Source organism: Drosophila subobscura, chromosome U, assembly GCF_008121235.1.
Source record: "Drosophila subobscura isolate 14011-0131.10 chromosome U, UCBerk_Dsub_1.0, whole genome shotgun sequence".
Taxonomy (NCBI): domain Eukaryota; kingdom Metazoa; phylum Arthropoda; class Insecta; order Diptera; family Drosophilidae; genus Drosophila; species Drosophila subobscura.
This window is the reverse complement of record NC_048534.1, coordinates 22,482,924-22,497,160: the sequence shown is the minus strand read 5'-3', so window position 1 is coordinate 22,497,160 and position 14,237 is coordinate 22,482,924. Positions and strand designations below refer to the sequence as shown.

The following is a 14,237-nucleotide window of genomic DNA, read 5'->3' as shown; positions in this document are numbered from 1 at the left end:
AAAATACAAACCGGTTGATGGCGTCAGTTTGGCCAAGACTCACCCACAAAAAAACAATAAGAGAAAAAAGAGAAACAAAAAATGTGCTTGGATGAAGAAAACTTGTTTGTGCTACCAGAAAAACCTTAAAAAAGAGTTTCCTCTTTTTCCGAAGCAAATGAATTTGTTTGATCTGGTCCAAGTTCATGAAGAAGTTTTCTTTTTTATGACTCCCATTAAGTCAAGTGTCCTCAGGGGAGGGCCCCATAAAATCACTGATGGATTGCCCTTTGACCCATCTGCACTCGAGTGCATAGCTCATTTCGATCTTTCGTTGCCTGATAAGTTTAGTTTCCATTGTTCGATCTTTTGTTTACGCATTTATTTGGCCTATATTCGATTGTAGATCATCATTTTTCGGGGCTTCTGTTTACGGTTTGTGCTCACTCATGCGTTTCCCATGAACTGCCGGTTGAACTTTTCATTCCTGGAAAAGAAAAAAAAAACGCATTTATTACGGCTATGAATTTTTCGAATATTATTTTGGGGGTTTTATGAAATGATTTGCATGACAACGTGGAAAATGTTCTTTACGAGGTGATCAGTACAGCTTGATCTTGTACACTTTTAATGATGATGATCCATAAATAAAACGAGAAGGGACGTGTGAGACGCTTCTTACGCGTCACAACTTTTATACCCGGCACTCAGTACTACATCTGCACTTTAGCGGTTATTTGTCCAATTTTACATTTTTTCTTCATCTGTCATCTACATCAACAACACTACTCACGCCAACACGCTCCTTTAGCTCGCCACCCTCCCCTATAGACACACACTGCAGAGTCAGCGGCAGAGGAAGCGGCAGAGGCAGCGGCAGAGGCAGAGGCAGTGACGTGTCAGGGGCCAGGCCATAAACAGCGCGAAGCAGAGTGTGAATGCTGCGGGACGGGGTGGGTTTGGCTACTGCAAATTAATTTCTTCATTGTGGCTATAATAATGATCCAATCGGATTCCAATTTGGTGATCTGATAGATAAGGTCATTCCCTACGGAATGGCGTTTTTAGTTTTCTGTTATCTTCAAAATTGTAGATTTGGGAGGTTTTTGCCCTTTTGCGGGGGCGGAAGGGGGCGGGGCTCATTTTTGAAATACACTGGTTTCAGTGTGAGCATACAGCAGTCTGGTGCCAAAATTTGGTGGCTCTAGCTCTTATAGTCTCTGAGAACTAGCCGACAAACAAGACGGACGGACGGACAGACGGACAGACGGACAGACGGACAGACAGACATGGCTCAATCGACTCGGCTATTGATGCTGATCAAGAATATATATACTTTATGGGGTCGGAAACGTTTCCTTCTGTGCGTTACATACAACCGTTATGTGCACAAATACAATATACCCTATTTACTCTTCGAGTACCGGGTATAATTATGTGGGCAGAAAAATGTACAGAAAGATCTTTTAGGAAGCAGCAATAAAGGGGGTATCTTGATCTTTAAACTTTAAGATGATAATGACTTCAGAAGGGGTTACTTTGTTGAACTTTTGGCTTGTAAATTTATGGCATAACATTTACCACAATGTTTTTATATTTTAACTCCACAAAACACTCTTGAAATATGTTTATTTCACGCCACAAATCAACTCTACTCTTCCCTCAGTTCTTGTGAACTTCAAGTGCTTTTGCACTCCACTATTTACACACTTCACAGATTGCCTTTTGTCTTATCAAGTGTGGAAAGAGAAACAATCTACAGATACAGCTAGAGCTATAGATTCAGGCCATCGAATGAATCACAAATGTGACGTACCCGACTGGCGCTCAATGCAAACAGCAAACTGCATTTCAATTTCAATTTGAATGCTTTTCGTTTTCCATTTAATTTATTTTGTTTTTACTTAATTTTTAGGCTTTGTCAAGGCTTCGATTTTAGTATTCCACAGGCGACAATCAAAATGCACTGAAAACAAAACTTTGTTGTGTTGTTTGAGTGTTAAGTGAAGAGGGATTTTGGTGGGCAAACAAAACTCCGAGAACATAAAAATAAAACACTAATTTATGAGTCTTTTATGACTCTCAAAAGTTGCTGTCACTCTTTACTCGAATGGGAATGCTCCAAAGGCAAACTCTTGAGGGTTCTCCGGCAAATCTTATCGCTCAGTCCAGAATTGATAGGAGTATATAAAAAATCCCAATTTGTTTTTATAATACTCGCACATATGGGTACACCTTTTGGTGTGGCAGCTCCACCCCGTCCCGATACGTGGCATTCCTTATTTATTTATTTGTTAGCCCGATAAGATTGCTGCATTCTGCGGCTCCAAGTGCCAGAAGTAGACGCAGAAATTGTTACCTATACTTAGTACTTCGATAGCCTTGGCCCGGGGTTTTTGGCTATTATTGACGGCCCACGTACGGGGGGATTGGACATGGGTAATACTTATCGCCAAGGTGATAAGCGACAGACTTTTATGGTTATGCAATTGCTGGTAACTTGAAGACCTTCCAGGGGATTATGTTTCCCCCACTAAATATTTCCTCCATTTGATATCAAAGTCTGTTTATTTTGCTTCACTTTCGATGGGAATTTATTAGAGACTCCATTTCGTGGAACGTAAACAATTGGCACAATGCTTATTTGTACAAGTGTTTTTCTATAGTTTTGCTTGGAGCTAAAAGCTGTTCAATACTTCAAGAATGCTTTCTCGATTTCCGATTGCAATCAGCAATCGTTCTGTTTATTTGTGCAGTGAGGGCAACTTCATCATTGTCTTTCAGTGCAAGCTGAATGCAGTTCAAAGGGAGTCTTTCATCTCTGACTGGAGGTAAACATTGCTCGATTTGCTCCTCTCCCTCACACCTCACTGCACCGCTTAGCTAGCTCCCTGTCTGCTGATAAGCTGCTATCAAATGAGTCAATTGCTCGTGTGATAAGCACCACTCTGATACCGAAACGGAAATCAAATCATTTACATAACGGTAACTTCAGCAAGGCGGCAACGCTTCGATTTGATTGCCACATAGAATATCTCTGGGATCTCTGGGATCTTCGCTTCTGTTTCTACTCTGTTTTCATTCCTATGTTTATGTGCAAATTCTGTGCAAGAAAAACATCATAAACCGGGGGGGAAAAACTTAAACCAACTAAAGCAAAGTCTATTGATGCTCTGGCAGACGCTGAGAACCCGTCTAGACGACGCCACTGTTGCTGCTTCGCTCCTCACTCTCTCACTCTCTCTCTCTCTCTCTCACTCTCTTTCGCTCTGTTTGTTTATCCAGCGCTCAGGCAATGTTTGTCATTCGCATTGCAATAACTTTTACTTGGTTCATTTTGTGGCATCTTCGGCTGCATCTGCATTTCGTTTACACAATTCTTTATCAAGTTCTAGCGCCTTGTCTGCTCCAGCTCCAGCTCCAGCTCCCTGCCCCACTCCGCTCTGCGCTCCTGCTAATTGATTTGCGTCTGCCTTTTGCCTTTTGGGTGTAAATTGAAGTTAATTTGAAAGCATCGCAAGATGCAATTGTGCATTGCGCAAATTGAGGGAAAATAGAAGAAAACGCAGAGGTACAAAATGATGTACGAGTATGCGCATATGAAAATGGAAAGTCTTGTGGAAAAATGCTCTGTTGAAAATTCTATTGCCGCCTTTGTTCTGCCTGAGGCTACGCAGATGTGCTGTCTTTCCTCTTCCATCTTCCGTCTTTCGTCTTGTGTCTGTAGGATGCGGTCAGTCGGGAACGAAGCGGGAACGGAACGGGAGCGGCACGGGAACGATGGCTAGAAGGCTGAGATGGAACAGCTTTCTTGGGCAGAGGCCGATCTGCTGTTTCCCATAAATGCGATTATTGGCAGCAGATCAAGAAATTAGCGAGGGGTTTTGACCTCTCTGCACGCACGGATGGACTTTCTTTTTCGATATTTTCTTAAGGGTATAAGAACCTTAGGCAATTGCTATTTTCTATAAGCTTAGAACACAATTTTTGTAATGCTTTATATTCCACTAATACCCTTAGAATAATGACTGCATTCTACACTTCATGTGAGGTCTAAGGTCTAGTTAGTCATGACTGCATTTCCCATAGTAAATATAAGGTTGCTGCATTTCCCTAGTAATTATTATAATATTAACTGCTAATTTATTCCAGCTAAAATGTAATTAAATAAGTGCTACCCCCATTATTCCATATTTATCACCTTCCTATCAAATTCCCACACACCCGAGCATTCCCATTCAATCTGTTTCCTCTTGTATTTCATTCTGCTATCAAAACGTTCAATAAATCGCTCAAATTCAATTAGACAGCAGAAGACAACCCACCCATAAAAGCGAAATAAAAACATTGACCCACTAAAAGCCAAGTTTGTTGACCAAATCAATGACGTCAGCCCAAAAAGCAGCAGAAAAACTTCACGAACGAAAAGTGCAATGTTAACTTATTGATTTTCTATCCGGCCTTCTTCTGCCCCTCGTAGTTAAGGTTTCTTTGCAAGGAAAACTCTATGATTCATGAACTCAGAGGAGTAGTAGATATAAAATGCGTTGTAAATGTTTAATGACAACATGCAAATTGCATTTGAGAGTGCCAGCAGACGGCGAGATGAGTCACAGCTCAGCCTTAAACGTGTTAGTATTTGAAACCAAGCCAAGCAATTTGTTCATTGATAAATGCAAATAATTCAGGCAATATTGAAGGTCTCGCAACATCAGGAAAGATGACTCAGAAATTGCTTATAGAATAATGGATAATAATAGTGTGAAAACAGGGTGTGAACAGACACACAAAAATAAAGACATATCGGAATAAAGACATAACAAAATTGTTGCTGAATGGTGCTACATTCTGTGCTGGAAATTCTGTTGATTTTGTTGTTTTCCTTTATCTGAATTACGTCATTTGTTGGCCATGCAAGCACCAGTAATATTTGCCAAGAATGAAAAACTGCGACAACTGAGGGGGCATTGAAAGCCCCAGCGAACATTAACTATAATGAATAACCCCCAGTCAGCTGGATGGAGTTGTCAACTTTATGAAGTGCTTGCAAAAGAATGAAAATGTGAGAAGGGAATGTGCGAGAATTTCAGCTTCAAGCTGAATAGGAGGGGAAAGCCCAAAACAGAAGAAAGAACCAAAAAGCATGTGCCAGCACTTGGATAAACACAATAAATTATGTGTATGAGTACTCGTATTTCTGAAGAGCAAGTGCCATGAGAGAGCAAAGCGGATTAAAGGAAGGCATTCGGCTATGACTCCAACGATTTAGGGGGAAATTATGGCAGAGACGGGAAACTATGAGTCAAACTTTTACACCCTAAAAAGATAATCTGGTTTTAGTTCTAAATATTGAGCAGCTGTAAATGGAAGTACATTTTGTGGAAATTTAATTTCCCACAAGTAATTCCGTAACCTCCTTCAGCGTTCAACCACCTGTGCAATGATCTCATGCAAAATCTCTGCCAAATTCTATAGAGTCCAGCTCATACAAGTACCCATAATAATTACTCCCAAAAGATAATTTCTATAGCCTCATTGGACACCCCCGCCTACGCAGCAGAAGGCCAGTGGAAAGTCATGCAGGCAGGCGGCCACCTACAAATTTTTGACGGCACGTCAATCATGAGCCACGTGGGCGGTGGAACACATCCACACCCACACCTCGGACTCCACCCCACACCTGACAAGGTGTTAGAACATACCTCGCACCAAGAGATACTGGGGGAAATCATAGAAATCACAAACGAATGGAGACTAAGACTAAGAGGCTTGCTGCTTGCCCTTTTCGCTGCTAAGACCTGAGACACACTCGTATGAGTGTGTGACCCCCTTGGTGTTCTTAAAAGTTAACAAGCCGTACTAAACGCTTCCTCGGAGTTCACTAGTTCAGCGCTAATATTATCGCCATCTGAGGGCATTTTGCCGCTTGTCGCCTGTCACATTTCTGACCCAAATGTGGAGGAGGCGCGCGGCGCGGCAAACAGTAACAGAAAAGATCAGCAGAGACACAGAGACAGACACACACACAGATATGTGTAGAAAACGAAACAGAAAGCTGAAAAGCCAGCAAGCACACTGCCTATAAATAAACACTGAAAACTTAAGTAAAAACATGTGTGCTGCCGGCCCGACTTCTGGGCAACCGAACAGACACCCGACCAGCAGCCCAGCAGACCCGAGCGACCAGCAGGCCAAACATTCAAAACATAAATACAAAATACGAAAACAACAACAACAACAATTTGTCTACTTTTTCCACTTTTCTTTTCGGGCTAAACAAAACTGTTTGGCTTGGTTTTGTTTTAACAATTTCTCTTCGTTGCTTTGTTTCTTTTTTTGGCTTGGGGAAACACTTTTTGCTCTGGGCTCTGGGCGGGCGCAGGTCTGTCTTTGTGGTTTTGTAATACTTACACTTGTTGCACACACTCCAAGTCTTGGGTTGGGTTGTCTGTTATGTGGCGCTCTTCTGGTGTAATTTAATAGAGAAATAAACCATTACTTTTGGGCCAGTATTAGCCAAGACACTTGAGCACTTTGTTTTGTGTGTAATTTTGGCACACAATTTGCATTTAACTTGCAACTAGGGGGTTTCCTTCATGGTAATTTGTTTACTGAGGCAACAGTAATGAATAATGATTGAATAATTAATTACATTTAAACAAAATGTAAATTCCCACTTTTGATAGTGTTTTATCAGTTCGAAACTCTTGAAGTTCAATGGAAATATTTGCTTTGAACGTTCTGCTTTAAAGTTAAGGCTTTAGTTCTTTGGAAAGTTTACTATCTGTGGCACAATTCTAAGTTTTTGATAAGATTATAAGCGCTATTGATCTATAGGTTTGAGTTCTGGACTTTTACTTTGTTCAATGGAACTAATGCCTGGCCATTTCGTTGGTTTTGTTTCACATTATCTGAATGTAGTTCTTTCTGATAGCTAGGAACTATGTTGTAAGATTATAGCTATTTTGTATTAGTTACTACGTAACTGTATGAGGCCACTATCTTAGTTCAATTGTTTGGCTTAGTGCTAATGGAATTTACCTAATGTTTATTGGAAAATGTTAAATTTTGCGTGGATTTATTTATGGTTTGCTTGAGTCCAAAATTAACTTTAAAATATCGTTACAATTTCTCTTGGCTTACCACAATTATTTTGCTATGAAGATATGTATATGTATGTACATAAATAATGCCGGAAATAACTTTAACAGACTAATTACTATTCATTATATTTGGCTCTAAAAACCCGAAGAAATTATTTGAATTTACTCCTACCAAAATTTAGAATTATATTCCCCGTTTGCACATAGATTTTCCATGACAATATATACAAAATTCATGCGGCTATTCTAAAAACAGAAAAGATCTAGTGCATTCCTCACATTTCGACGGATCGAAAAGTGCCCTGGATATATCAGCCACTCCATGCTCACACCCCAATCCCATCCCATCCAAAATTGACCCACTTACCGCGCATTCAGTTCATCATTTAATCAACAAAACAAGAGTGTAGACTCAATCTTTTGGCGCCTTACAAACTGCATACAAAATAAAATGCCCACACACACCTCCGCGCCCATTTCAGTCAATCAAAAAAGCGAGAAAAAATGATCCAAATTTGAGCCACATCAACATCAACATCAACATCATCGACGGCAATCAATTTGATTATACGGCGCACCCCAGGAGAGAGAGTATTGACGAGAGGTGGTGGCACATAAACCCAGATCTACGCATATTCAAACATATTCGAATAGGAATCCACAGGCGCCAAACCACGGGGAGCTATGGGAGCATTTATTCTAGCTAGTCCTCCTCCCCCACAAATATATTTCCTAATTTAAATGCATTTCCAAACACAAACTAATGAGCAACCCGTCCATTCTCATTTCTCTTTGCAGTTTCCAAGTTGGTTCCATCTACACATACATCGGCGAGGTGTGCGTCTCGATGAATCCCTACAGACAGATGAACATCTACGGCCCGGAGACCATACGCAAGTACAAGGGTCGCGAACTCTTCGAGAATGCCCCACACGTATTTGCCATTGCGGATTGTGCCTACAGGGTGCTCAAGCAGCGCCATCAGGACACCTGCATACTGATCTCCGGCGAGTCGGGTGCGGGCAAGACGGAGGCCTCGAAGATTATCATGAAGTACATTGCAGCGGTGACCAATACACAGGGACAGAATGAAATTGAAAGGTGAGTGAAGGAAGGTGAAGGGAAGGGAATATTAGGGAAAATTAAGAGTAGTTTTTGGCAGAAGATACAAGATAAAAATCTGGGAAAGATTATTTAAAGTTCATAGAAAAGAGCTTCCTTAAAAGACTTATTTTATCTTCTTTGACTACAGAACTAGTTCATTAATTCCCAAGTAGCTTCCACTGAGTGTACGCCATAAATTAGTCTGTCAATTTACCAACTCTCAGTGTCTCAGCCTGGCTGAGAGAATGCTTTAGGAGCGCTCACAATACTGCGAACTAGAGAGTGGGAACTCAAACCCAAGCTCCAACCAAAAGAAAAACTATCTTGCCATTGTTTTTGCATGCAAATTGCAGTTGGAATTTTCATTGGTATGGTGAGTGCATGAAGGCCAGCAAAATTTCTAATTAAGCCAAAGCCTCGCAGGGTATTGGCAGCGACGACAACATTCCCCAGATAAAGATTAATCTCTCACACACATCGCCGAAGACAGTCATCGCGTGATGGGTACCCTTTGGATGACATCATTGACCAACTAAAGCTTAAGTTACCGAATTAATTGCCCCCACTAATTGCCAACGCTGCAGTGCCGCCCAACCACTTTGTCTAAGCGACTTTTATCACTTTTGGGTGTAGTTTAAGGTGCTCCATAAACTACACAAAAGACCCTCAGGCCAAGCCCAACATAATAACCGTAGGAAATTGCCAATTTTTAGTGGTGCACAAGTGGAATTTAAACTGACTTTTATTAGGGTTTGGGGGAAGCATTTACTAAATTACAACGAAATGGGTAGAAAGACCCATTTAAGCGGCAATTTCTGCTGCGATTTAATTGCATTTTTAATGAATAAATTTCTTAATGTTTCCATTTTTAATGCTTCCATTTTGTAATCCTTTGCAGAGTGAAGAACGTGCTCATACAGAGCAATTCGATATTGGAGACCTTTGGCAATGCCAAGACGAATCGCAACGACAATTCGAGTCGTTTTGGTAAGTATATGGACATCGAGTTTGATTACAAGGCGGATCCAGTGGGTGGCATCATCACCAACTATTTGCTGGAGAAGTCGCGTGTGGTGCAGCAACAGCCGGGCGAACGGAACTTTCACAGTTTCTATCAGGTGAGTGGTGGTACCCACCCCTAAAAATAAGTGGGAGCAAGCTGAATTTACGTGCAAGGTGACGCTGTCCGCTGTGGTGAGCATCAATAACTTATTCACCACGCGCCGAGAGACTGAGAAAGCTGGAGAGGTGCTGCTGCTCTCCCATGGTGAAGATTTCACCTTGCAAGTAAATTCACCTTGGCTGGGACTGCTTTTATGTGGGTGGGCAATATTTACTCAAGTGAGTCAGCGTGACGCGTGCCGAAAGGTGACGATAGGCAGGGCAATGGGGCGTCAATTGTTCGGCTAAGGTGGTGCTAGGGGAGTGCTCGGGGGGTGCTGGTGCGGTCAGGTTCTACTGTAACTTTGTATTTTATTATTTCTCCTCGGTTGGGCAGACAGTTGTGGTGTAGGGTAGGGTGTGGTGTTGAGACATTTATGGACATTTAACTTGAATGCGAAAGCAATTTGAGACAGCTACCATGAGGGGGAGGAGGGGGAGGGCACATACATATTTCTATACCCTATTTTTTCACACTCATTTCCGTTTGGATGAGTAAGTTGTGCAACTCAAATGGAAACTGATATCACAAATATATAAAAAAAGAACAAAACATTTTGTCATATTTATTTCGGTTGAATTTCGCGCATTGATAAGCGATGGCCATGAAAAAATATCTGGAATGTCCGCTTGGCTAACGCACTCATGAATAATGTAAACTTCAAGTAAATTTTAGCACAAATTCTGAACTAATTATGCCAATGAAGAAGCAATAAGTGCCAGACCAGAGACTATTAATTTAATTACACTTGCTGACAGCTGGGCATTTAGTTCAATTGGTGAACTCTTGTCCCTGGTCTTTGGCTTTGCTTTTTGATGATATCATCGAAATGATAACGTTGTCCATGCCCCACCCCGACTTATCCACTAAGCAATCAAAATAGATTCGATACGCACCTTTGATATGTGAGCATAATGAACCATTGTTCGGCTTGATTTAATCTGTGGGAAGGTGTTAATTGATGGAACTATTTGATTGCCAATAGCCAGCTGAATTATTTAATAGCAAATTGATTCATTTAGCAATTAGCAGCGCCATAAAGTGTTAATTCTGGTTGAGTGTGAGTTAGATCTGGTCTCAGACTTTCAGTGGTATTTCCTCATAATTAAAACTGTAGGAAATTTGGAACTTATTGCTCATCGATCATAAATTGTGTTTGCGTTTGTCAAAAGTTTATAGATAGTTACTTGGGAACTGGACTTGCCCACTTTTACGTGAGATATGAGCTAGGAACGGGTGCAAAAGTAGCTTTTAAGGAAGTGATTTTTTATAGATAAAAGTACGAATATTGTGCGGCCAATAGCTGCTTGTACAGAGAAGAACTAAATCCTACAAGTCCCAGCTAAGCACATAATTTCTTTGGATACCAAAACCCCACCGTAAATTGGCAAAACGGAAATGCAATAATGTCTAGCACGACTACTAATTGTCTGCTGTGCTAAATACTTGGGATATAGATATGGTCACTGTATAATTTGTGCCTGAACTAATGCCCCCCATTTGGGTTTCCATTTCTAGCTTCTGCGCGGAGCCAGCGACAATGAACTGCGGCAGTATGAGCTGCAAAAGGAGACGGGCAAATATCATTACTTGAACCAAGGCAGCATGGATATACTGACAGAGAAGTCCGACTACAAGGGCACGTGCAATGCCTTCAAAACTTTGGGCTTCTCCACGGATGAGGTGCACACCATTTGGCGCACAGTTGCCGCTGTGCTGCACCTGGGCAATGTGGAGTTTCAGAGTGAGTTTATGTTATAATTTTCATTGAATTCTAATTGATTTTTTCCCCCCTATAGCCATTGAGGACGAGCTGGTCATCAGCAACAAAAAGAGTCTGCAGTCCACGGCCAAGCTGCTGCAAGTCACCGAATCGGAGCTGGCAACGGCCTTGACCAAACGCGTCATTGCCGCTGGTGGCAATGTCATGCAGAAGGATCACAATGCCACACAGGCAGAGTACGGCAAGGATGCGCTGGCCAAGGCCATCTACGATCGTCTCTTCACCTGGATCATTTCACGCATCAATCGTGCGATACTCTTCCGCGGCAGCAAGACCCAAGCGCGGCACAACTCCGTCATTGGTGTGCTCGACATTTATGGCTTTGAGATCTTTGATTCGAACAGCTTTGAGCAGTTTTGCATTAACTATTGCAACGAGAAGCTGCAGCAGTTGTTTATAGGTGGGTGTGGCAGGGTTTTTAGCGTTGATAGAAGCTGATTAAATCTTTAATTTCGCTGCAGAATTGGTGCTAAAGCAGGAGCAGGAGGAGTACCAACGCGAGGGCATCGAGTGGACAAATATTGATTACTTTAACAACAAGGTGAGTCCCCCGAAAGACACCTTCCTTAAGCAAACCTTAAACTGAAGTCCTTGCCTTTACCTTTCAGATCATTTGCGATCTTGTGGAGCAGCCGCACAAGGGCATCATCGCCATCATGGACGAGGCCTGTCTGAGTGTGGGCAATGTCACCGATGACACGCTGCTGGGCGCCATGGACAAGAACCTCAGCAAACATCCGCACTACACCAGTCGCCAGCTGAAGCCCACGGACAAGGAGCTGAAGCATCGCGAGGACTTCCGCATCACGCACTACGCCGGGGATGTCATCTACAACATTAATGGATTCATCGAGAAGAACAAGGACACGCTGTATCAGGACTTTAAGCGTTTGCTGCACAACTCCAAGGATGCAAACCTCAGCGAAATGTGGCCCGAGGGTGCGCAGGACATCAAGAAGACCACCAAGCGACCGCTGACGGCTGGCACACTCTTCCAGCGATCCATGGCCGAGCTGGTCGTGACGCTGCTGAAGAAGGAACCCTTCTATGTGCGCTGCGTCAAGCCAAATGACATCAAGAGCTCCACAGTGTTCGACGAGGAGCGAGTGCAGCATCAAGTGCGGTATTTGGGTCTGCTCGAGAATGTGCGCGTGCGTCGTGCGGGCTTTGTGCATCGTCAGCGGTACGACAAGTTCCTGCTGCGCTACAAAATGATCTCCCAGTACACGTGGCCCAATTTCCGTGCCGGCAGCGATCGCGATGGCGTGCGTGTGCTCATCGAGGAGAAGGGCTTCGCGCAGGACGTGAAGTACGGCCACACGAAGATCTTTATACGCTCTCCCAAGACGTTGTTTGCGCTGGAACAGCAGCGGAATGAGATGATCCCACACATTGTGACGCTGCTGCAGAAGCAGGTGCGTGGCTGGATTGCCAGGCGCAACTACAAGAAGATGAAGGCAGCCATGGCCATAATGCGGGCCTACAAAACCTACAAGCTGCGCAGCTACGTGCAGGAGCTGGCCAATCGCTTCCGCAATGCCAAACAGCTGCGGGACTACGGCAAGAGCATTCAGTGGCCACATCCCCCGCTTGCCGGACGCAAGGCGGAGGCGAAGTTGCATCGCATTTTTGATAACTGGCGCGCCTGCATGATTCTGCGCAAGTATCCGCGCAGCGAGTGGCCACAGCTGCGGCTGCAGATCATTGCGGCCACCGCATTGGCAGGCCGACGACCACACTGGGGCCAGCAGCGTCGCTGGCTGGGCGACTATCTGTCCAATTCGCAGGACAACAGCGGCTACGATTCGTACACCACAAATGTGCGGAATATGAAGAATCACGGCGGTGGCGACTCCGTACGCCAGGTGCTCTTCTCCGGCTTCGTGAAGAAGTTCAATCGGCACAACAAGCAGGCGGATCGTGCGTTCATTGTCACGGACTCCACCATTTACAAGCTGGATGGCATCAAGAAGAAGTTCCGTGATTTACAGCGCTCCATTGGCATCAGAGAAGTGAGTTTGGATTAGTTTCTAACCTTGTAAACATTTAACATCTGTTACCTCTCTGCCCACAGCTGACTTCAATCAGTGTTACGCCCGGACGCGATCAGCTGATTGTCTTCCACTCGCCCAAGAACAACGATTTGGTGTTCTCGCTGCAAGGCGAGACATCGCCACTGAGGGAGGATCGCATTGGCGAGCTGGTGGGCATTGTCTGCAAGAAGTATCATGAGTAAGTCAATCAACAATGGAGTGCAAATACCCTTCAACCACGTCTCAATGTGTGTTTCTCTTACAGCTTAACTGGCACGGAACTGCGCGTGAATGTGAGCAGTAATATTGCCTGCAGATTGGGCGACAAGCCGCGCAACATTGTGGTCGAGGGTGCGGCCAATGTGGAGATACCAAATTTCCGTCATTCCGCTGGCAGCATTATCTTCGAGGTGCCCTCGTCCTACTGCGTTTGAAAGGACAAGCGGGAGAGGACACCAACCTAATTGTACATTTGCAAACCAACCCTAAGCTAAGGAACTTTCTACTTAAACTTGTCACTGATCTGTCCACTAAATCAAGCTCACTTCTGTGTATACCCCGTGCCTTCTGCGAACCCACGCTCCCTCTCCCTATTGTAGTTGTAAAAATGTTTTCTAGCTAGTTATACGCGTATCTATGTCTATGCCTGTGTCTGTGTTTTTTTGTTTTTGTCAAGCAATTTTGTGTGTAATTTTGTACATTTTTCTATTACGTATTTTTTTTTAAGGCGATTTATTTATTTAACCACAATCCATGTGAACGATTCGCAAGCTGCCTGTTGAGCTGGCAGACAAACAGCAATTAAAAGTATTCGATGTGTACTTTGTGCATTTTTAATTAAAGAAAAATCAGGCACACGACAAACAAAAAAACGAGAAATAAAATTAATAAATAAATAAAATATGTATGCAACGAATTCAATAAGATTTTGTACTTAATCCACAATGTGTGCCATTACGATATAATAAATAAATCAATATGAAATTTATAAATTGTACGGGAAAGTAGGCTGTGAGTCTGTCACCAGTTCTAGCTGGGAAAGTAAGACTTGAAATTAATCAGTTCAACTTCAG

At 43.1% G+C, this 14,237-nt stretch overlaps 2 protein-coding genes across 3 annotated transcripts in view; one reads left to right on the top strand and one right to left on the bottom strand.

The window, feature by feature from the left end:
* The window catches only part of LOC117902320 (unconventional myosin ID), a 39,184-nt gene that overhangs the window by 3,596 nt on the left and 21,351 nt on the right, over positions 1-14,237 (top strand). The window contains exons 2-9 of one of the 2 annotated variants that reach the window (XM_034813609.1): positions 7,881-8,183; positions 9,085-9,304; positions 10,867-11,092; positions 11,148-11,531; positions 11,593-11,672; positions 11,740-13,143; positions 13,206-13,363; positions 13,430-13,605. In XM_034813609.1, the coding sequence (XP_034669500.1) occupies positions 7,881-8,183; positions 9,085-9,304; positions 10,867-11,092; positions 11,148-11,531; positions 11,593-11,672; positions 11,740-13,143; positions 13,206-13,363; positions 13,430-13,598 (2,944 nt within the window). In that variant the 3' untranslated portion in view covers positions 13,599-13,605. Of the gene's footprint in view, positions 1-7,880; positions 8,184-9,084; positions 9,305-10,866; positions 11,093-11,147; positions 11,532-11,592; positions 11,673-11,739; positions 13,144-13,205; positions 13,364-13,429; positions 13,986-14,237 lie in introns of those variants that run through there. The other variant, XM_034813608.1, reaches the window with a different exon arrangement.
* LOC117902321 (dorsal-related immunity factor Dif) overlaps positions 3,198-14,237 on the bottom strand; it is a 34,731-nt gene continuing 23,691 nt past the window's right edge. Inside the window, exon 7 of the transcript XR_004649390.1 lies at positions 3,198-3,230. The gene's annotated coding sequence lies outside the window, so the exon portion shown is untranslated. The remainder of the gene's footprint in view (positions 3,231-14,237) is intronic.